The following is a 23,535-nucleotide window of genomic DNA, read 5'->3' as shown; positions in this document are numbered from 1 at the left end:
AGCAGAATGAATGGGAGATGTGGAGAGGGCCGTGTCTGCAGGGAGCTCTGTGACGTGGGCTCACTGGCGAGGACTGCAGGCTGTCACTTCTGATACCTAAAGCTCCTAAGATGCTGTCTCCTGGACAGCACTGATTATTAGAAAGGTAAGAATCCCCTCGCTGGCTGGGTTTCCCTTCTATTCTTTGAGGGTAGAAATTGAACCCTCTATCCTCAGGGAATGTTCCCTGGAAAAACACCTACTGAAACAAAAGACAGAATTTCCAACTCATAGGTGCAGCCCTAAGGCAGATACAGAAAGGACCTGCACAAAGCAGCCCCCAGATTACGAGGGGAAATGCAGGAGCCAGCTGGTCCACAAGGCTCTGCAGAGAGGAACCCTAGAACCTTGGATAGACGCATTTTGTGCTCTGCTGGAGTATCAGGCTCATAATGAAACCATGGGCTACTGAAGCCGCAGCGGCTGCAGGCGCTTTCTAAGAGCTGTTGGGAGCAGGACAAACTGTGCTCTCATGGACCAGGGGCGCAAATTCACAAGCCTCCAGGACCTGGGTGGTGCGAGCAGCCACGGTGCCCTAAGTTCCAGTTCCCTGGGAGCCTGGGCAGGGTGGCCAGGGTCAGTTGGTGATGCAAGATGTCCAGTTCAATGGAATATTTGGGACACCTTCCATCAGGACAGTGTCTGTTCCCCACGTAGGCAGGACCGGGCCTCCCAGGATCTCTCAGGCATATTCTCGCTAACAGCCCAGGGATAGGGCCCACACGGCAGGAGCTGAGACCTAGTCTCCAAAACAATGGAGAAACAAGCCACCAAGGGCAAGAGCAAGAAGCAAGAAACCAGGCACCGTCAGATACAGAAGGTAAAGTCAACGATGTTTACAAAATGCAAGGGAAGTGGTAAAAAATAAAGTAAAGAACAGGATCCTAACGACAAGACTCAGAAAGCACCAGCATAAGGAAAACGAAATTCAAATCCAAACCAGTCCTCCGGAAAACCAAACCCCAAGGACAGAAAAGCCAGAAAGATCTAAAAGAGAAAACAAGATTGTAAGACTGGATTAAAACAATCAAGGGGCAGAGCACTTTTCCCTTTCCCAGGAACTCATACTGCACCTGTAACTCCGAGCCACAAAGCACCAACAGGCGCAAAAGATGTGCAGCGTGGAGCGGACACATGCCAGGCGAGGAGCGCTAGCCCTGTCTCCTCGGTACCTGCACCAGCACAGGGCTCTGAGTTTCTCTGGAGTCACACGTTACGATTCTGGTACTTTATACCCTTCTCACGGTAATCAGTACTACATACACTTCGCATGTTGTTGGAGGAGTCTAGCTGAGACACTCACACTTCCAACTCAAAAACAAAACACACACAAAAACTTGTTGCAGAAACTGCATCCAGGATGTTGGTGATCAAGGGCCCCTGACCTGAAGAGCACACTCCCTCCACACTGGGACGGACACCTTCTCTCCTGAAACCCGTCCGCTGCGCTGCCACTGCCTCTCCTGAGATTACTGCCTCCCGCCCAGCCCGCCTCACAGCTGCTCACCGCCCTTCCTGTGCAAGCAGGAGGACCCTGGCTGGCCACACGCATGTGAATAAACAGCTTTGTTCAGACCACCTCGGACTCAGCTTTCCCTCTGACAAGAGGCTGATTCTGATTTTCCTTAGTCACGCATCTTTTCTAACATACATAAAACAAAACCGAAACCCTTTTCTAAAAAGCTCTATTCTTTTTAGATCTTTATTTACAATTTCTCCTTGTAACATGTAATTCTCCAAAACAGTATTTAATTTGCTTAGCAATTCAAATTTCACAGTGATTCCCACTAAACCTCAGAACCCAAACTCTGACCCAACTAAAAGCAACTTAACAGTCTGGCCTTTCCTGGTGGCCTCTGAGGTAAGGGTTCTGGGGACCGACAGCCGACCTCTGCATGGCATACTCTGCATCTGAAAGGTCCCTGCTCCCTGTACTCAGGCCTTTTCTCCCTGCCTGCCCCTCGATCCTCCTCCAGGCTGAACGACCCCACCAGAGCCCCCGGATCCGAGGACAGAAGGGAATCTTAGGAACTACCTTTTTCTGACAGCTGCTTTTACATTGCCTCATTAGCACCGGATTTTAAGTTGTTTCCAAGAGAATCACAAAAGTGGGAGAAACAGATTTTATAGTCAGGAGTTTAGTTTTTAATGTGTTTTCAAGCAGCACATACTGTTTTCCTGCAATGTTGGCCGGAACTCTGGCTACCGCCAGTGGCCTGTTCAGTGACCACTGCAAAGAAGCCCACCCTTTCTGGTGGTACCTCTGGGACAAGGGTGGGAGGAGGAAAGCCCACCTCCTGCTCACAGGGACAGGCAGCCCTCTGTAGAGCAGGCTGGAGGAGAGACGCAGCTGTGAGGCGGGCTGGGCGGGAGGCAGTAATCTCAGGAGAGGCAGTGGCAGGCAGACGCCCCCTACAAGCAGGGGCATGGACACTCGCTTGTCTGCCAAAGGCCACTGCGAGGCCAGTCACCACGTGGCACTGCACCAGGGCCAGCATGAGCCCAAGAGAAAGGTGGGCTCCTGCTCACAGAAGCACAGCTGGAAAAGAGCACTGCTGCTGGCCAGCCACTGCAAAAAGCCACGAAATTGCAGACAGCTATGTGCAGATCCACAGCAGGGCTCCACGCACCCACCCCACCTTGACAAGGCCACTTCCAGAGGGAAGCTGGGTGACAACTGCTGCTGTGACTTTCATGGGAAGCCAAGGCTTTCACAGAAGCCTGAATGTGGGGTGTATGAGAATTCTCTGCTATCCTCACAGTTTTTCCATAACACTAAAACTGTTCCAGAAAATTGAAGTTCCTTTCCAAAAATGCTCAGAAATTTAAAAAATTATATTTCCCCAATAATCTGATTAAAATTCTAACATTTCTCAATATCTACTCATACTTAAAACCACAAGCACAATGCCATAGTTCTCTTTAATGCTCACAAATTAAAGAGCAGACAAAGTCACACGAAACACAGTAACAATAAAAAAGTCTAGATGACCTCCCATGAAGCTAAGTGGCTAAGATGCCCAGCTCTTGAGGACTAGCCATGCAGACCCACTCTTCCTCACGGAACAACCAATGCAGGGGCAACACAGAAAGGGCCCTGCAAAAGGCGCCCAGCAGGGGACACAGCAGCTCATGCAAGTGTGCCTAGGGCAATGGCCCCTCCCAAGGCCTCTTGGCCAGTCATCATCCGCAGCGGACACTGAGCAGAGCTTCAAGCAACTAAGTACTGTGGGGACAAGAGCCATGGTTCAAAGCCACCATGAAAAATGGTCTCTTGGGAAGGGCAAGCTGGAAATCATCAGACCTCATAATACTTGGGCTCAGCTCATTAGCCTGATCTCTGAATAGATTCAGGTTATGTTTGAACTTCAGCACCTGCCTAGGACAGTACAACGCATCATCAGGAGTAAAGGACACTAGCTAAAGCCTCAAGTTACCTTTATATTCTTAAACTTTATATTCTTATATTCTTAATGGCTATCACATGAGAACACCGCAACAAATGAACAAAAACCCAATAACCATATATCCTGATTCAATGACCAAAACCAAAAGCGGTAGGAGAACCAGACAGTGAAGACAACTGTGGAAAAAACAGAGACGAGCTCAGAGGACAGAGGGAACCTGGTGAGCAGGTCCCACACAGGAATGACTGAAGCCTGAGCAGAGAGCAGAAGGAGAAAGGGGAGCAACACCACAGCAGAGATCGCCCAAGAGGCGGGGTGCGATGAGCCCGCGCGGACTGCGTGTGTGCACTGCATGCTCAAGTGCACCGACACACTGGAGTAGCAGTGGTGAACCTCTGGCACGCACGTTACTGTGTTTTTAACACCAAAGATGTTAACGTAGAGTTGTTTTTTCTGAACTAAAGCCTCAGTACTCAAGTTTAATTGCACTATTGGCACTCTGCGATCACTAAGTGGGTTTGGGGTTGCAGTTCGGGCACTTGGTCTCTACAAGGTTTGTCACCACTGCACTAGATGGTGCTCAAAACCAAGTCAGAAAACCCCTTTAAAGAGAAAATGAACCTTGCCGGAGAAATAAGAAATATTATCTTCAAAACAAGGCAGCAACCTATGCATCAGAAAAACGAAAAATAGAAGCACAAAATACTGAAATTTAGGAGTGCTGCAAGAAAAAATAAGCAATTTAGAATTCCACACCCAATGCAAGTATTCTCTAAGAATTTGGTCCAAAGCCATTCTGCAGGGTTCATGAGACTTACGTCTCCCTGGGGGACACGGGGTGCCCTCCCTCAGGCAGGCCAACGGTGGCAGCAAACAGGAAGATGGCCACACATACGGTTTTCATCCAGTAAGGACATACACTGAGGGACGTGCCAGGTCGCCCACACTCCAAGATGGGCATGTAAGAGACCCTAGCATGAAGCCTGCAGTGTGACACAGGATCTGAGAAGAGTCAGGTGAACTCGTAGATTTCAGCACAGAGAGAAAGAACAGAGATACAGATGTACGTGAATACACAGGAATCTGGAATCCACAGTGATATGAATACATGCATAAAGGGAGGGAAAGAACTAATGATAGAGAAGGATGGTAGAATGAAAAGAAGTACAATTTGGCAAACATTAGCAGTAACTGATGTAGTTAAGAAAAATCAATTGATGCTAAAACTCATAAGTGAAAATGTGATGAGAAAACCTTTACCTGGTCTCAAGGTGCTTTCCCCAAAATGTGCAGCAATTACAAAAAGTGAGGAAGGAGCTTTACTACAGAGACACTGTCTTAATCAAGTGATCAAAAGTAACACAGGCAGTGCTGGGACAAATGGGAGCCATACAGTATCTGGTAAGACTCATCAAGCGCTACACACACACACACACACACACACACACACCCCATCCCCCCACCCCCCCATGAGAAACAGTCAACAGAACCAAACCGAGCGACATTCAGCAAAATCACTGTCCCGTTATCTTCAAAGGTGTCAAGTTCTTCAAAGTCAAGGCAAGCCTAAGGACTCACGTGGATGCTAAGAGACTAAAGAGTCAAAACACTGAAATGCAGTCCATTACTTTGTGCTGTATAGCACGTCACAGGGTCACAGGCTGACCCCTGGCCTGTGGTCTGGGGCAGGTGGCAGCATGTGTGCAAACACTTGTTTACTGACCGACAGCTAGAGAGTTGGGTGTACAGAAAAAAATCTCACACTGACTGATGGCAGACTCATCAAAGTACACTCCCGGCTCTTCCTGGAGAGTCTGATCCAGAGCAAGGCAACTCTCAACACATAGGTCTCACCTCTCTGAACTTGCGGAAGACCCGGTCAGTTTGGTGAGCTCCGATTGTGATTTCTGGGAGATAGACAGGGATAGTTGTATAATTCAGCACTTCCAACTTATCCTGAACCCTGAAAGATAAGACACACATGGGTCACACAAAACCATCAAAGTAAATACAATAAAAAGCGCCAAGTCTGATTTCTTTACACAGCCATATAAAAAATTCACACATTAAGACAAATGCTACTCCTTCCCAAGCATCCATCTCGGAAGCACAAAGACCCTGGGGCCCGTGTGAGATGCTCTGCCACGGTGGCATGGAGGGTGAGTCCAGCCCAAGCCTGGTGCCCTTGGATGACGGCCTACTGGGAACAAGGACACTCTGGAAACACTGAGGAGCCAAAGTGTGCTTCACACACAGGGACAGGAAGAAAAGGCTATCTACGATCAGCTATGTCACAGCGCTCTGCACACAGGGACCGCACGCCAAACATGTGCAGAGTTAATGCCTGTCTGGGGAAAGAGCCAGGAGCCTGCATGCCCCCGTGCCCTGCTGCCATGTGCGCGGAAGCTACAGCTCTCTGTGGAGCCCGGGCCCATGGCATGGCCAACACCACCACCCACTCGAGGTCTGAGGATTCATATTCTTGGCACCAATAAATATAAATCAGGACCATTTTCCTTGCTTTACTACTTCATTTTGATCAGCGCTAAAATATTTATACTTTATCATAGTTTGCTCACTTTAAATTTAATCTGGATATAACCATTACACTTGAAGATGAAGACATTTTTTAAGCTTTTAGGAAGAAGCATTACCAAAACTATCCTTTTTTTATGGGTTCAAAACAAAGAAAATAATTATTTTCAATGGCCACTTTCCCACCCAAGCGTGACAAAGGCAGGGCACTTCCTGTGCCTTTCCTACACTGTCCTGTCTGGCTCCCTCCTTCTGAGAAAGCGCCTAGGCCACAGCCTGAGCCCCAGGCTGGCCCCCAGGGCCAGACACAGGCCACAGAGCCAGAGCACGGAGGGCTGCGGCAGGCTGAGCATTCCTGCCACTCCGCAGCAATGCCATCTTCAGTAACAGCTGCCAGGACCAGCGCGCCTCTGTGTGTTCCCAGGTGCGTTTACGTGGGGTCTCTCCTGGTCGGGCAAACAGCATAACCTACACATTCAAAGATAGGACTGTTTTCTCAGTTTTAGTGTCAAGTCAGTTTTACCTGTCAAATATACTGAAGTATTTCTGAAAACTCAAACAAGCAAACCCTAAAGTTTGTAAAGGGCATACAGTGGCTGTATTGTGTTCAACTGCCTTTTTTGGTTGTCACAAATGCAGTGTGGGCATCTAATAAAATTGCACACAGTACCAAAGTGAAGTTTTCGGCACTGCTCCCCAGCTCCGTGAGGTTTCCAGCAGGAAGTGCTTCAGCTTTCCTACGCAATACACTTCACACACGTTTCAGCGGGGTGTTCAGCTTGGTGTTTGCAATACACTTCACACACGTTTCAGCGGGGTGTTCAGCTTAGTACTCGCAATACACTTCACACATGTTTCAGTGGGTGTTCAGCTTAGTGTTCCCAATACACTTCAGACACGTTTCAGTGGGGTGCACACACAGTTCCCTCATTGTGAACACCAACAATTATTCTATACCATTACCACACAACTTTTGAAGTGATCTCACAATTAAAAAGTTCAACTACAAGTGAAGCTCATGTCTTAAGTGTTAGTAAGTGTCACGGTAGCTGGGGGATGACTTGGCTTTCTGAAAATCCTAAGAAAATGCTAGAAAATGTGGAAGGACTGACTGGCTTTATGCAGCATATACAGAGCAAGAGTGCCATCTAGGTGAGTTCGGCAGAATTACGGGGGCCAGATAACCCAGAATTATCTGTAAACACAGGCTTCACAGTATCTCTGAAGACTGAAGAAAAGGGGCTGCCATTACTGTACAGCACATCTAAACCTGTCTCAGTGCATCCCCAGGTGCCTAGGTGGGAAGAGGATGGCGAGCTAGGGCCCAGCTCTAAGAAACTCACGGGCTTGGCCTCCAATACCCTAGATAGATTCTGGACTGGAGATAAACAAGGAACCAAGACGCCAGGAAGCTATGACTCAGCAAAGAGCAGTGAAAGAAAACATTCTGTTCACAGAGCACTTCGTTTAATTAGGAAGAATGCAGACGCAGACTGAGAACGGCATGTCACTGGAAGCCAAGTGTGTAGCCCAGGAGGTAAGAGGCACTGAGGCCGGTGTACCATGTGAGGGACACACTGCGCATTTTAAAACAGAGTGAGACGCAAGCATGGCAAATGAGGTTTACAACTCCACTGTTTCCCAGGCAACATCAAGTCTAACTTCCACAGCCGGCTGCCCGCTTCCTGAACTGCAGGCTCTACGGGGACATAAGAGCTGGAAGTCTATCGCGCACAGCGCTGAAGTCCACACTGCAGAGCTGCAGGAGGGGACTGCCAAGTTCTGCAAGAGTGGGAGGCAGACACAGCAGGTGGGCAGGGATGCGAGGTGGCTCGGGCACGCCCTGTACACCTGGGCGCCGGGCTGGCAATCCGTGACCCTCAGGCCTGAACCACAGGCTCAGGCAGCGCCAGTCAGTCACAGGTCATGAATATGAGCCCCAAATGCTGTCAAGACTGAGAATACAATTACTGCCACTCAGTGTGAGCGTGCACACACACACATAATTACACACTGACACACGTAACTGAGATGGTACAAAAATGTTCTAACCAATAATTTGGTTAGAATATAACTGGGTAAATGGCATGTTTACAATAATTATCTCAGAAAATTGGTCATAATTTTTACTTAAGAAATGGTAGTCAAATGAAAATAATCAAAATTACCATTGTAAAAAAGTTATGAAACATCAGGGTGAGGTAGTAAGAAATGAGGAAAAGGAAAGGAAACCCTATAGCAAACTAATTAATTGAATGCCGTAACTTATAAACTTTGGGAGAATTACAGGATCCTTCTCTAAGCTACCATGTAACTAAGTAATTACTAAAATTATGATTTTAAGACATGAAACTTGAACACGGTGCATAATCAAATCAATGCACATTTCAGGTTGTGTTTCGAAAATGATATGGTATTATCCCAGGAGGTCAAAAAGACACTCTCTAGTCTCAGTGCGTGTGTCAGGATTCTAGGACAGTCACCCTTCCTTGTGCGACAGTCAAACCCTGCCTGCAGCAGTCAATACTAAGGACAAGGTCACAGAAACAGTCGAACAGTGCTGTAGAAGAGTTAAGAGGAAGCTTCAGAGACAGAAAGGAAAAGTGGCTAAAGCAGGCTCTGGAGAGTGCGAAGGTCTGCAGACCTCCAGCAGAGGCGCCAGGGCATCCCAGGGAGAAGGGCAGAACCAGGGCAAATGCGCAGGTCTGAGTTAACTGAAAGAAAGAAATGATGCTGGACTCGACCAACACAAGCCACCAACTCACTCTGCTGGAAAGAAAGAGGGTCTGTGTGACATCAGTGACAAGTAACTTGAGGGGCTGTATGTGAGATGAGCGGGGCCACGCTGTAAGCCACAGAAGACAGAAAGCAGCACAAGGACACCACCCACGGTGGCAGAGGAATACAGGGAGCACAACAGCCTGCGGGGAGTGATTTGGGGAGGCTTCAGGCTGGGGTACAGTGGACAGAAGAGTCACGGATCCCCAGGATTCAAGCCAGAACAGATGCCCCAGTGTTCGTCATAGCATCAGGGTCCACAGAGCACCAGCCTGGGTCACCCAGCCTGCGGTCACATGGGCGCTCGTTAGCTGCAGTCTCATTTGTAAGTGAAGGAAAAGCTCCTGCACACTTCGGTGTGGTGTCACTACAACTTCAGATGAGCAGGCAGGATGCTAACAGCAGTTATGCGAAAGGCGGGCACTTAGCAAGGTGCACAATGGCACAGTACAGTGAGTCACTCCAGTAAATTCACTAACAGACCCAAATCTAAGTCTAGACCAATGGTGGCGAACCAAAAGCATGTGTTCTGCAGCGGGCTGTCTGTGTAACTGAAAGCTCTAAAAGGTTCACCACCACTGGTCTAGACAAACAGAGTTTACACAACAGAGGAGACAGGTTCCGCTCCAACAAATAAAGAGCTTGGAACTGTCGCTCCTGTTCTCACAACTAGAAAAAGCTAAAAGTCAATTACAGGTGTCCTTCAGTATCCACAGAAGGCTGGTTCCAGGACTTCACGGGCACCAAAATCTGAGGATGCTTAAGCATCCTTACCAAAAAGGAACAGTATTCCCAGGTGTTACGGTTTGTGTCTGGGTGTCCCCCTAAAGCCTCATGCAGTCATGGGGCAGGCTTCTAGAGATTTTGATTGATTCATGGTCCAATGCTGGGATTATGAGTGTGAGTGCTACACCCACCCTGGGGCAGGCACTTTGCATACAATGTAAGGCAGGAAAAGAGGCTTGCTTCCCCCGACCCTTTTTTGCTCTTATTGCTTTTGCTGTTTTCTGCTGCCATGAACTGTTGCCCTCTGCCATGTGCCACTCTGCCTTGGAGCCAGCCAAGTATGGACTGAAACCTCCATGAACTATGAGCTAAATAAACCTTTCCTTCTTTAATTTTGGGCATTGGGTATTTTGTCTCAGCAATGCAAGAAAAATAACCAGGTAACCTAAGGCATCCTCAAGTATGTCTGCAACAGTCCCCAGATCACTCATGATGCCTGACGCAATGTAAAACCATGCACATAACTGTCACACCATATGGTCTAGGGAATGACAGCAAGAAAAAAGTCTGCACTGTTCAGGGCATGCACAATGCTGGAATATTCTTATCCACAGCTGGTCGGTCTGTGTATAGACAAGCTGAGGTCATGCAGGGCCCACTGTCCTTTTCGCAGAATGAAAGTAACACCATGCTGAGCGATTACAGCTCCCGCGCGAGCTGAGAGCAGTGTTGCCAATGGCACAGCACAGCAGGCACTTTCCCAGGAACTGAAATGCTCAGAATAGATGCAACAGGAACTCCCTAAATGCTCAGTCACACCCCAGAGGGCAGCCGGAAGTCTGCTGCACCTGTCATCCCAGCACTCTGGAGCCTGAAGCAGGAGGTTACAAGTTTGAGCCTAGCAACTTAATGAGTTAGCAATAACAGGTCTCAAAATAAGTAATGAGAAACAGTTGGGAATGCAGCTCAGTGCAAAGGCCCTAGGTTCAATCTCCAGTACTACCAAACTGAACCAAACCAACAGCAATCAATATGTCCAAAATGAGTTTGCATACAGCAAACCCACTTCAAATGTTAAGTCCAAATACACCAACTAGTAGAGACTGTCAGAGTTTATTAACAAAACAAAAACAATGAACAAAAAAACAAGACTATTTACTGTTCAGAAGAAAATAATTTAAAGACTCAGATAAGTTAAAGAGATGGAAAAAGACACACTATAACCACACTAATCAAAAGCAGGGTTAGCTTTACTAATTTCAGAGTGCAGACTTCAGAACAAAGAAAAATATCAGGGATACAGAAGAGCATTACATACCAAGACATAAACCCAACGTGTATACCTAATACTGAAATACATGGGGTTCGAACTGTTCATTCTCAAAGGAGAAACGAACAAAGCCGGTACTGATGAGGTGGACTTCATCAGTCCACTGTGAGAAATGGACAGCCCCAGCAGTAGGGGATCAACAAGGACAGATGACCTGGTCACCGCCCCACCTGGAATGGAAGTAGAGCCCAGCAACAAAAGGATGGCGGGAAGTCCCTGTACACACGGATATGAAACAACATGCTTCTAAGCAACAACTGGGGCAAAGAAGTCTTAAAAATATAAAAAACATTTTAAACTAGATGAAAATAAAAGTACAACTTAGCAACACCTACAGAATGCAGCACAGCAGTGCCAGGGAGAAAGGAGGCATGAGGGGCACTGTTGAGACAGAGGGTCCATCACCTAAGCTTCCACTTGGGGAAGCTGCAGAGAGAAGAGCAGCCAAGCCCTAAAAGAAGCAGGAAAAACAATAGAACCACAGCAGAAAAGCACTGTAAATCAGCACAGCCTGGTTCCTGAAAAAGTCAATGAACAGGAAGAAGGAATTCACAAAGGAAAAATAAATGGCCAATTAAACTGAAGTTCAATGTGTATAAAGTGAACTACAAAGGAAGTATCTTTCCTTAGTAACAAAATCACAGGTTTTTGTTTGCTTCTGTTTAATCACAATGCCTTCACAGAGATTAAGCAGGAGACAGGTACAAAGGTGCAAACTGTCACACACTTCCTGGAGAATTTTGCAAGAACTCAACAGCTGTAAAACATGTTTGTACAGTCTGACCTGGCAGCCACTTTTAAACCTTAAGAAAGTAATTTGGAATGAAACAAAAGTGTGCACAAGTTCTTATTGTATCATGAATATAATAATCAGAAAAATCAATATTGAGAAACTGGACTATGCTGTACCTCAGAGGTCAACAAACTTTTGCTGTAGATAGTAGGCTCATAGGACTATATACAGTTTACTCTCACAACCCTTTTCTTCCCTTCTCAATCCTCTGAAAATACAAAAATCATTCTGAATGACTGAGGGCTGGGTTTGGCCCACAGGCCATGGTATGTCAACACAATGTACACCACAGTCAATAGATACCTGCATGTACGGTTAATCAATAAAAAAACAAAACATTTAGAACCATCAAATGATCCAGCTCTCTCCCTCCTTCAGAACACAGGATACCTGAATACCCACGCTCACTGTGGCATAACTCCCAAGATCCTGATATGCAATCAGCCTAGGTGCCATCCACAGATGGATGATAAAGGAAATGCAGTGTACACATCTGGAGCAGTGTTTGGCCCTCGGGAAGAAACGAAATCGTGTCACTTGCAGGAAGATGGGTGGAACTGCAGATCATCATGTTAAGCAGGACAAGCCAGTAGACTCAGGCAAGCCACGTACACTTTTTTCTGTTATGCAGAATCCAGAGAGACAGAAGTGTGACGTGCAAGTGGAAAGGACCATCAGACACAGACAGAATGGGGCAGGGGTATAAGGGAGGATAATGGGTGATGTGATTAGAGATGTTGTACGCATGCATGAAAATGCCACAATGAAACCCAATATTCTGTAAAACTAATGCGTGTTCAAGACTGCCTCCAAAGCAAATAAGGCAGCAGATTCTGGGCTAAGGGAGCAGGGGATTCAGGCAAGGGTGGGGTGGGAGCCCTGCACGTGCATGTCACCTGTGAGAGGCCCACGTGCTTACGTGCCACAGGCAGCCAGCCAGGGCACGTGAGCCTGTGCACGAGGAAAGGCGTGTAGCAGGACCCACAGTAGCTTTCCACGTAGCATGAGGCCTTCCCTGCACTCCCTTTCCCATCCCAGCCTCCCCTCCTCTGCTCCCACACTGGCTTAGCTGCTGGGCATCCCTCGATCCTGGCAGCTCCGCCTCGCAGCCTCTCTGCTGCTGCCTCCCTGCCCCTGTTCATTCATGCAGGACCCAGCCCTGGCTTCACCTGGCACCTCACAGGGAGGCCTCTGGTAGCTTCAGTCCCCTTAGCCATTTGGCCCTCAGCCACTCACAATCTCATGACTTTGGGCTACTTCTCTTCATGACCTTTGTAACCACAGAGCTCTATTTGTGTACTCTTTCATACTAGAATATATCCTTGATGAGAACAAGATTTTATTTGATACTATAGTCTGTAATGCGAGAGAGTACCTAGCACATGGTGGAAGCAAAGTATTTGTTGGCTTCACACTGGCAATCAATTAAGTACTCACTTGGTCAGCGAATTCAAGAGCTGTTTGGAAGGGACAGGACAAGAAGACACCCCTCAGTACTGGTTGGCGCTAATAACATCTAACTTGAACCACAGTTGTTTCAGAGGCCTGTAGGTCTCCATAGCACACAAGCAGCCCCAACACACTGCACCCCTGCAGCAGCCCTCCAGCCCTCTGCAGCAGCCCTGCATCGATGAACTCACAGCAACCGCAGTTTGTGAAGGCTGCGGTCATCCTGCTTCAGCCAGGGTCCTTTGTCACACTTGAGATATTCAATGTCCTCTACCACCTAAGGAAGAAAGGTCAATTTAAATGGTCAGCCCCACTTTAGAAACTTAAATGTGGTAACACTACTGGTTAAAAGTATCTGGCACACACCAAAGTCAAAGAGAATGTTAGGGTCGCAATCCTGAAGAAATGGTGGGCTTGAGCGCTGGCAACACTCCAGGATCGTGGAGTAGTACAGAGATCACTTTGCAGCCTGGAGAAGGAGGACAGAATCGAAAAGGATTCCAGGGAAAGCTCGCCTTCCGGACGGACGACTCGCGGCTTCCCAGGCAAGCTCGTTCCCGAAGGCAAGGCTGAGCCTCACAAAGTGCGGGATGTGAACATAAGCACGTCCCAGAGAAAACCAAGTCTCAGCCTCCCAGCTCCAGGCCAGTCTTCCAGACAGCAAACTTCTCATTCTCCTCCCAGACATCCCAGCACCGACCTCTAAGCGTCAAGAATGTGAGTGTGCTCAGCAAGGCTCACAAGTACCAACACAGTCCTGGATGTAAAACGCGTTATTTTTCTAAGATGCAGGCCTTCTAAACGTTCTGTCAAGCGGTATACAAATAATCTACAGGCAAACATCAGCATCACAGAAACAGGGAGGTAAAGAAATGAAATTTAATTTTCAGTCCAAGGAGAATAAGCCAAGGTCTCAAAAGAATTTCAACAGCAGGAAATAGCTGGAGCAGGCTCCATACAGGAGAACCGCCCCCTGCTTGACCTCCCCTGGCCTCCGGCCTCCCTGTAGTGAGGCGGCCAGGAGTACCCGCTGTTCCAGCAACCCACTATGCATGCTCTTACCTGCAAGGCAAGCAGGCCTGCAATCCACACAAGACTCTCGAATTCCTACACCTTTTGGTGTCACGTCTGTCTTTTAGCAATTTATGCTTAGTCCATAATAAAGACCTTCTGCTTTTATCAAATGATGTTAAGTTGCCTCTGTATCATTTCAGTCCATTCCCTCCTACTTCATTTTTTATTATCTTTAAGGAATTGACTTTGCCAGACTTAGACACACACAACCCTGCTTTCGAACTGTTTTGTTCCACCAGGATATTTATTAATTCTTGCACTGATACCACTGATTTTATGGCTGTATTTTACAATATGCTTTTGTATTTGGGAGGGCAAAGGTCCTGAATTACTTATTCTTTCTCAGAACGTTTTTGGCTATTACTCATTAAGTTTTCTGCTAACCCCACTGAGACTAAGTGGAATTTCACAAAATGCAGACTTGCAGAAAGCTATTATCTTTAAATAAGTAAATCTTTCCCATTAACTAATCCAGCTTTCAACTTTATCATACATTTAATAAAAACGTTGAAGCAGATGACCCAAGGCTCTTTGTATCTTTACCATCTGTAATTTAAGATCACAGAAACTTAAATTATTTTTTAAAAAAGAAATCATACAAGAAGCTGGGTGTGGTGGCGCATGCCTGTAAACCCAGCACTCAGGAGGCTGAGGCACAATTGTCACAAGTTTGAGGCCAGCCTGGACTACAGAGCGAGAACTTGTCTCAAAAAAAAAAGGCAGCTAAAAACAAGCCAATAAATAAATAAATAGATAAATAAATAAAACAAATAAATAAGGTCAGGTGATGGCAACGGGCTGGGTGGATAGTGCTTTTGGACTATGAAACGCTGTTGTTCCTGAAACCAGTAGGAATGGAATTTATCAGATTTAAAGCATATTACATATGAATCAAACAGAAGAATGTTTATTACCTTGTCCCTTTTCTTACCTTGTTTGCATCTTGGACATCCCTTGCACTGTATATCAAAACCTCACATTTCTCACTGTAAGAAAGAGCAAAGCAAAGTTGAATGTAAACATTTCCAGGCTGAAGTTCTTGTCAAATGAACACAGACCACTGATGTCTCCCCTGAACAATCAAACTACATCGTCTGAGCCAGGTATGGTGGCACATGCCTGTAATCCTAGCACTCGGGAGGCTGAGGCAGGAGGATCGTTGCGAGTTTAAGACCAGCCTGGGCTACAAAGTAAGCTCAAGGCCAGCCTGAACTGCATAGTGAGGCCCTGTCTCAAAAAGACAAAATACAAAAAACAAACCAAAAACAAAAAAACTACACCATCTGGAGCTGGGCATGGTGCTGGGCATGTCCCCGGAGTGTGCCCGCCCAGAGAGATGGACTAAAGAGAGGCAGTGTGCTCACGCAGGAAGGGAGGGCAGCAGGTTTGTTTCCTAGCTTCCTTCTCCCAGCCCGTAGGTGTGACTGACTATGGCCACCATTGACAGGGGACGAGGTACATTGCCAACCAACTGCCACACCTGCGCTCCGCAACTGCAACTGCCATTAGAGGACAGGATGAGCAATCAGGGCCTCCTGGGACAGGGCACGAAGGACAGTAGGCAGGAGACACAGTGACCAAGCTGCTAAAATTCAAGAATTCAGGGACACCCACAAGATAACCCACTTCAACTGAATATGCAAAAGGTAGCAGCAACTCAGTTCTCTCACTCCTCAGTCCGTAGTCTAGACACTAGAAAAGCACAAGTAGAGCTCAAAAAGAAGGGGACAGCAATCCCCATCTCCAACATTTCGTCCCTCTCACAAGTTTAGACTGACCATCAGGGCTGGGGTTGGGCAGCCAGGCGATGACCAAACCTCAGGCCTTACGTCTGGACCTTACTATATGAAGGAGCTGCCTCTGCCACACCTCCTGACCAAAGAGGGGGCTGTGTGCAAGGCCATGAGGCAGGCTAGCCCGGGGGTCTGCTAGGGTGCACGTCATGCTGAGCTGTCAGGTCCTCAGTTAGCAAGCCCAGAAGACTTAAGAGTTACTTGTCAGAAAACACCTTCCAGCTTCCAGAGCCAGACAGCAGATATTCCAGTGGAGCCCTGGGTTCAATCCCCAGCCACTTAAAACAATCAGATTATATCCATTTGTTATACGTTTCTTAAACCTTGAGTGGTAGTCAAATTTTATAGTACAATTCTAGAGAAAGCCTTAAGATCCCAGCTCATCACACGGCTGCAACACAACCTCAGTCTGTGATCCCACACACAAGACCACGGCCATTACACACAGCAGCCTGTGACTCCACACTTACGTAAACATCGCGCTGTGAGCTTTCGGCAACTGTTCATCTCAACGTGACAAACGTCCCACAAGCTAACTGGCTGCCATAAATCTGCACTGGCTGCCTGGCAGAATTCCATTTAAAAATGGACAGAGTCCATCTACCCAAATGCTCAAGGGTTAATCCATCTACAAGAGGGCCAGGGATGTAGCTCAGCGGCACAGCGCCTGCCTGGCAAGCACGAGGTCATGAGTTCAATCCCTGGTACTAAAAAAAAAAAAAAAAAAAATCAATCTACAAGAGCAGAAAGGTCATGGGCTATAATTAAAACAAGTTATGACTTTCATTCGGAACAACTAATAAATTAAAAACCCCTGCACGAACATTCATATGTATGCCTACGTACTGTCGATTTCTTATGGTACGAACTCCAGAAAGCAGTGCTCACCATGCTTCCCTGAAAGTGGAAGAGAAAGTGGCAGGTGTAAGCGTGGCACCTGATGTATATGCAGTCCTCTGCACAGGCCACAGGGCTGCCTGTTCTGCAACCATAAACAGTGCAAGCATTTCCTTTTTTAAGATTAATAAATGCATAACCTTTAATTTTCATTTTATTATTAATACCTCTTTGGATGCTAGGGAGTGAAGCCAGGACCACATGCATGCGACATAAGTTCTCCACCTAGAGCTACATTCCAGCTCTGAACCTTTGTTTACAGTGTCTAGAAAGTGCTTCAAACAAGCACAAAGGAAAACCCTTTTAAAAATTTCATTTTGGTTCACCCAACGCACTGGAAAAGAGGATTTGTGAAAGAAAAGTGCTGAGCGTGGGCCTGAGAGGGTGTTAGTGGAAGTAGAAACCAGCAAGAGAGTGAGACAAAGGCCAAATGAACAATCTTTCTGCACGGCAGTGGGCGCACATGCCTGGCCAGTGTAGATACCATCAGCTCAACAAAAGCAGGTGCCCTGGCCAGCACTTTTCTCAGGTACCTTTTCCATTTGTGGTGGCTGAAGATGAGGACAAATAAAGAAAGCAACCAACCCAGAAACTTGATAGGGTTCATATTACCAAAAAAAAAAAAAAAAAAAAAAGAGGCTGATTTCCTCAATGCACCGTAAGTCTAACAATCCAGGGCAAAGACAACATGAGCTTGGAAACCAGGACACTTAATCCCCAGAGTGTGTGACTCTCCTACGAATGAACTACACCACTGTACAACCAGAAGCCAGCAACGGCCACAAATGGCCCACATGAACGTGGCCCCTTGGGACACTGCCAGCATACGCTGTACGTGTCCTCCTCTGCAGGACACTGGTGCCATTCCTATGACCTCTGTGACTTCTGACGACACATGGCAACAACACTGCAGAGAGACCCTTCCTTTTCAAACCTCAGCCGCATGCCAATGCCGCCCTGTTTTCAACAATATGCTGACACTCATCAAGATCAATACAAGAAACCAGGCCAGTGCGCTGCAGCGTGCAGCAGCGGAGCTCAGCATGGCCGGTATCATAGAAGTCCTATGAAACCATCCTCAGGAACCAGTGAGCCCAGCAGAACCTAGCAAAGGTTTCCAACACCACCCGGTAGTCGATATGGCCCAAACCCAGCCATCGCAGTCAGTGATGCCCTGGCACCTGAGGGTCTGTACATTCTCCTGCTCCACCCTGTACTTCCCCAGCCACCTTCGACAAACAGAGGAGGAAGCTGTCAGTATCAGCACCGTGGAGGGTGGCACTCTCTGGACCTCTGAGGCATGCACACCCGAGCTCTGTAATACTGAAGCTGAGACTTTAGGAGCTAAATACCAACGTCCAAGGAGGAACAGACAGTGAGAGCTGCTGCTGAGTGTGCCTCTGCGTGACAAGACCAGAGGGCAAGGTCCCGAAAGTAACCACAAGGTTCCAACAGTGTCAGTCTCAGCCCGCGAGCAGGCTGGAACCAGACAGCCGAGTTCCAAGGGAGGATGGAGGAGGAGGCTCCTGCTCAGTGACCTCTCTGCAGCCAGATCTGCAGGAGGGGTTTTTGGAACAACTTTCTACAATCAACTATCTCTTCTAAGGCTGTCTATTCGCATAGCTCTGCGCATTCCCCTGGGCACAGATCTGCAAAACTGCTTTTGTCCATACTCCTAGTCTTAAAAACAGAACAGCAGAACAGGTTAAAAGCAACCTATAGTTCTCCCTGTCTTTCCTACTGAAGAAAGAAGAGCTCACCACAAACAAGCACTGATACTAATGGTAAAAAAATAATTCTCAACTTAAAAACAAAACTTATAAAATTAATACCTCAATTTTATTCATAATTTTAGGTTACCTTGACATTTCAAAGAAGGACACAAGAAGAAGCTTAAGTTTAAAAGAAGTATGAGAAATGCTACTGAAAACCTTCAATAAAAGCATTATTCACACAGTCTAACTGTAATTGGACTTGGGTGACAGCAGTAATGACTTCCCTCACACACTAACACCCCCAAGGATCACAGAATGACAAGCTGAAGCACAGATGAAAACACAATTTCCTGATGCTTTCAATAAGAAAAGAACAGACAGAGAAGCGGAAAAAGGGGTCTGGCAGTGGCATCTGCAACTAAGGAAAGATATCAGTAAGCGTCTGTGGAGATGGTTTGCCCCTGAGAACACTGAATAGTTCAAGCCATCCTTCAAGATAAACATGACCTTGAGTTGCCACTTCAGTAAAAATACACGAATTCTCTAGTACTGAAACTAGACAGAGATTAGAACTTAGGTTTACATTTGGCACCAAGAAACTTTTAAGGATATAACAAAACAGAAAGCTGAGAAACATGCAAACCAAAAGTCCCAGCAAAAATTGAACTGAAATGTTCCTATCACCCTTATGTACGACACGCCAGCACTAAGAGAGGAACAATCTACTTGCCAAGAAGCTTTGGTCCATAAATCATCTGTGCTCACCTCATCTCAGGGAGGAAGGTCTTCTTATAGGCATTCTCGATGTCCTGGAGATAGGCAGAGGTGACCTTCATTTCGTGCGGCTAAACATAAGCAGAAAGATCAAACTGGGAAACATTTAAATACCCTTTCACTTTTTACCTGTGTACATGCAAAATACAAAGACCCTCAAAGGCACTGCTTTCTTCTGATGAGCTGAGCACTGCAGGGACTTCGGGGTGCAATGTGACCCTCAGTGCCAACTGGAATGAGTCAAAGGACGGTGAGTCCTGGCTGGCCAGGTGGGCTCCAGTGCACACCAAAGCAGGGCTAAGAGAGGCCCCTGTTGTAAAGCACCGCTGTCTTTCCTGTTGTACTTGGTCAACTGCAGGCAAAACAAGACCACAGATAAGGGAGGACTGACCGCCTTCCCTTGCTCCCATCTGCCCCTGGCTTCCTCCTCTCTGCTGCAGACCTCCCCCATCTCTCCATCCTTCCCCTTCTCCACCTTGCCCCTTGCTCTAACTCTCACTCTTTACCATTGAAGCCAAATTCAGAGAATTTAAAATCCAATTATGAGTAGCAAGTTTTAGTATTTAAAACTTCTCACAGCTTAGCAAAGCAAAAGCTAAGTCACATTATCTTGTCGTCCTGGCTGCTCTTTGCAGCATGAGCTGCATGCTCTCCTGGAGAACATCAGCTCCTGGAGTGAGGAATTCTCTCAGCCTGCCCCACACATCCCTAGCATGCCAGGGTCCAGGCAGTGCTCAATAAACACTGTGGGAGGGAGGGAAGAGAAATACCTGGGTCAGCTGTTTCACTTACAAAATGACACAAACATTCCAGAACTGCAACGTGGTAGTAGTTATCACAATTTAGTAAACTACTACAAGTCACTGAGTTGTACTCTTAAATTGGGTGAATTTAATGAGGTACAAATTACGATTCAAATTCAAAAAAACTGTTCAAAACAAACAAACAAAAATCCCACCTCCTATTGGCAGAGTATTTCCTGAGTGCCTACAATCTCTAGAATGAGACCAGACACAGGGACTGTAAGACTCGCAAAGGCACCTTCACACTCTGTCACTGAAGGGGACTGTGCCCTCGGGGAAACCAGGGGAACAGGGAGCTGCTGTACTTCCAACAAGGACCAGGCACAGGGGAGGTACCATGCATCTCTGTGCTCCTAGCTAGCAGCAGGTGGAAGGCACTTGGGGTTAGCAGGGGTGGCAGGGTCCAAGGAAGAGTGTGTGCAGGCGAATCAGGAAGGGACCCCAGGGTACTCTAAATGCACAACCACCACAGAAATCTAACCCACGAAGACTGCACAAAGTCTTCAGTATAGTAACTCTGTCCTTGTCTTATAAGTTCAAAAGTGATTTTCAAGTATTCCCATCAGTTATTTCCAGAGGCTGCCCACAGAGGCAGAATGCAATGGAATAGAAATAAAAGTGGGAACACACACTTACTGATAACACACTGGCTCCTTGGTAAATGCCTCCCATCTTCACACAGTTGAATTCTAGCTGCTGACACTATTCATCTAAGACTTTACTTGGGAGAAAGAATGTTGGACAGCTCAGATTTGATCCTCAGAACTGGTTTTCAAGTTCTGTTAACAAAATAGTTATCTAGAAAATTCAGCATATATGCCTTTAGTTTTATTGGTAAATATCAGTGTTAACAGCAAAGATGTGAAAAATTACTCCACTGGCAAATAAGTAAATATCTTTAAACTCAGTTTCTTCTTTTCCCACATAATGGTATGTTCCCCAGTTTGAATTACTTATCACACTTAAGAGCAAACTCTTAAAAACAAGGCAATGGAGAGGCTTAAGTAGGGACCACTGCACATCTCACACATGCTTGTACCTGAGGTAAGAGTCCATCTCATAGGACCTCGAGAGGCAGTAAAGGATGGTGAAGGCTGCCATTTGGAAGGGTACATCCTGGCACTTGCGGGCACCCGAGCACCAAGGATCGCACTGAATGGACCAACGGACAGCCTGCACCCACACAAGGCCAAAAAGATGGTGCTTCCTCCAGGACAGTTCTGTAGCAGGGAACCTGAGCCAGCCCTGAGGCAGCAGTATCTCTGCCAATCTCCACCAGCCTTGCGTACTGTGGGCAAGCTCTAGGGCAGCACAGCCTCTGCTGCACTCTGTACTGGCCACCTGCCTACAGAGCATGTGTTACCCTAGCAAGTCTGTCCCCCAAAAAAACAGGGGCAGGATGTGGAGAGACCAGTGTTCTATTGTCCACTATAAAGCCTGTAAGCAGGGAAGAGGTATGGAAGCAGCAGCAAGCGAAGAATCTCAGAAACTGCTTTCCATCTACAGGAAAACAGGCCATAGAAGGCCCACAGGGGGAGGAGCCTGTCAGGAGGCCTCCCCCTCCTCATGGGAGGGACTGGCAGCACTGGGAAAGCAGCTCCTCCCCAGGGACAGTGTCAGGCTGATCCCTGGGCCTCCAGGCCAACCGCTCACACTCCCTCAGCAGGGATACCCACCTTCGTGAAGACTATCAGAATCTGAAGTCCTGCATGACTTGTAAGTGTAGAGCCATGTTAGAAATAGCAAGGACATACAAAAGAATGCTGTATCCTTGGACACAGAAGCGACTTACGTCACCCTTCTCCTGGATTCGCCGCTGGACCTCTGGCACGGGTATGTCGACATAGACCACCAGGTGGGGAGGCAGGTACTCGCAGACTGTGAGTTTCTTCACCTCGTTGTAGTGGTCCACACCTGTAGGGGACACCGTCGTCATCTGACCCAGATAGGCTTCTGGCATGTGCTCCTCCCAGAAGAGAGGACAAAGCTTCATGCAGTTCTGACCAACAAACCACTGTGCGATCAGCATGTACGAGGTGGAGCAGAAGCCCCCATGGCACATAGGGCACAGGCAAGGAGCTGCAGGGCTGGGTCTCACGGCAGCTCACACTCAGTGGCGCTGCCCACCATTGTGTTTGCACACAAAGGCCCAGGAAAGTGCGTGGCTCAGAGCAGCTATGACACCAGGACCTGACCTTGAGCTGACGGGGCCTACACCACAAACTCTGAAGAGAAAGGCACCAAGTGAGACAATGGCCTTGTCAAACACCAAGCCGTGCAGCACATCCTCCACAGACGCCACCACCTGGCCCAGTGACAACACGACTCACACTGCTTCCGGATGTAGCCCTGGTTATACATCGCCTCCATGAAGACAAAGTCACTGTAGATGGAGCGCTCCAAGACCACACCTTGTCCTGTTTAAACACAAGCAAACAAAATTAAAAACCACAGATAAAAAGCAGCACAACCATGGAATAACTGTACTGCTGATGTCTAATGGTTTATTGAAAGGAACAGTTAATGCTTATCTTTTTAAAGTTTCTTTTTTCCCAACCAATTTTGCATGCTTATACCTTGTAATCTGAACAACTAATTTGAAGACAACAATATACAATATAACGACCATTGGTAAATTCCTACCATCTTGTTTAGTGAAGCTCTGTATCATTTCTAATGTTTCTTTTGTTTTATTTTTTATTCTCTTTAATGATTTGATCAATCTTGCATTCTTACATCTGGTAATCTGAGCAACTTTGTTGAAAATAACAATATGTAATATAACAACCACTGTTAATTCCTATCATTTTGTTCTGAAACCCTGTGTCTTAATTTTTTTTTGCTTTGTTCTGTTTTTGTCTATGTTGTTGGTATTTTGCTCTTGGTTTTCTTTTATTATTCTCTTTTTTAAAAAAAGAGCAGAAGAACTAGTAACTTCATTTCAGAAACGGACAAAGGCGCCATTTATAGTTCCAGTTCCATGCCAATTATATTCAAAGGACTACACATGTATTCATAAGAGGGAAATCACTTGCAAAAGTGTCTTTTCAGTTCTGGTACCATTCTGTTTCCTTTAGTCAGCTGCCACAGCCTCCAGCTAAGGGAAAGGCACCTCTGCTCTTAAATAAGCTACTTCCCCTCACCATGCCCACCCCAGTCCCAGTCCACCCATCCCAACTACACTGGTCGGACACCAGAGTGCTCCAGGACTCCTGCTCCTGTACCTCAGGTCCATCACAAACACCCTGGGCACTCTTGCCCACCACGCACCTCTCCCACCCACCCTCCCTTCGCTGCCCCTGTCCTCGCCAGCTCCTGGCTCCAGATCAGGCCCTGTGCCAAAGCTGCTTGATGGCTGCGCTCTCTTTCAGGAGACACCAGTCTGTGTGGGGTTCTCGAGGCTCAAACGTCGCTCCTGGCCT

The 23,535-nt window shown here is 47.0% G+C and overlaps 1 protein-coding gene across 1 annotated transcript in view; it reads right to left on the bottom strand.

Annotated features, from left to right (window-relative positions):
* The window catches only part of Ndufa10 (NADH dehydrogenase (ubiquinone) 1 alpha subcomplex, 10, 42kDa), a 40,308-nt gene that overhangs the window by 11,562 nt on the left and 5,211 nt on the right, over positions 1-23,535 (bottom strand). Inside the window, exons 4-9 of the mRNA XM_005411173.2 lie at positions 22,444-22,530; positions 21,906-22,027; positions 19,302-19,381; positions 15,063-15,117; positions 13,249-13,334; positions 5,301-5,409 (exon numbers count right to left, since the gene is read on the bottom strand). Coding sequence (XP_005411230.1) covers positions 5,301-5,409; positions 13,249-13,334; positions 15,063-15,117; positions 19,302-19,381; positions 21,906-22,027; positions 22,444-22,530 — 539 coding nt within the window. The remainder of the gene's footprint in view (positions 1-5,300; positions 5,410-13,248; positions 13,335-15,062; positions 15,118-19,301; positions 19,382-21,905; positions 22,028-22,443; positions 22,531-23,535) is intronic.

Source organism: Chinchilla lanigera, unplaced genomic scaffold, assembly GCF_000276665.1.
Source record: "Chinchilla lanigera isolate Chin_1 unplaced genomic scaffold, ChiLan1.0 scaffold00141, whole genome shotgun sequence".
Classification (NCBI taxonomy): Eukaryota; Metazoa; Chordata; class Mammalia; order Rodentia; family Chinchillidae; genus Chinchilla; species Chinchilla lanigera.
Note: the sequence above shows the minus strand (reverse complement) of the source record. Positions and strands in the feature narration are given on the sequence as shown.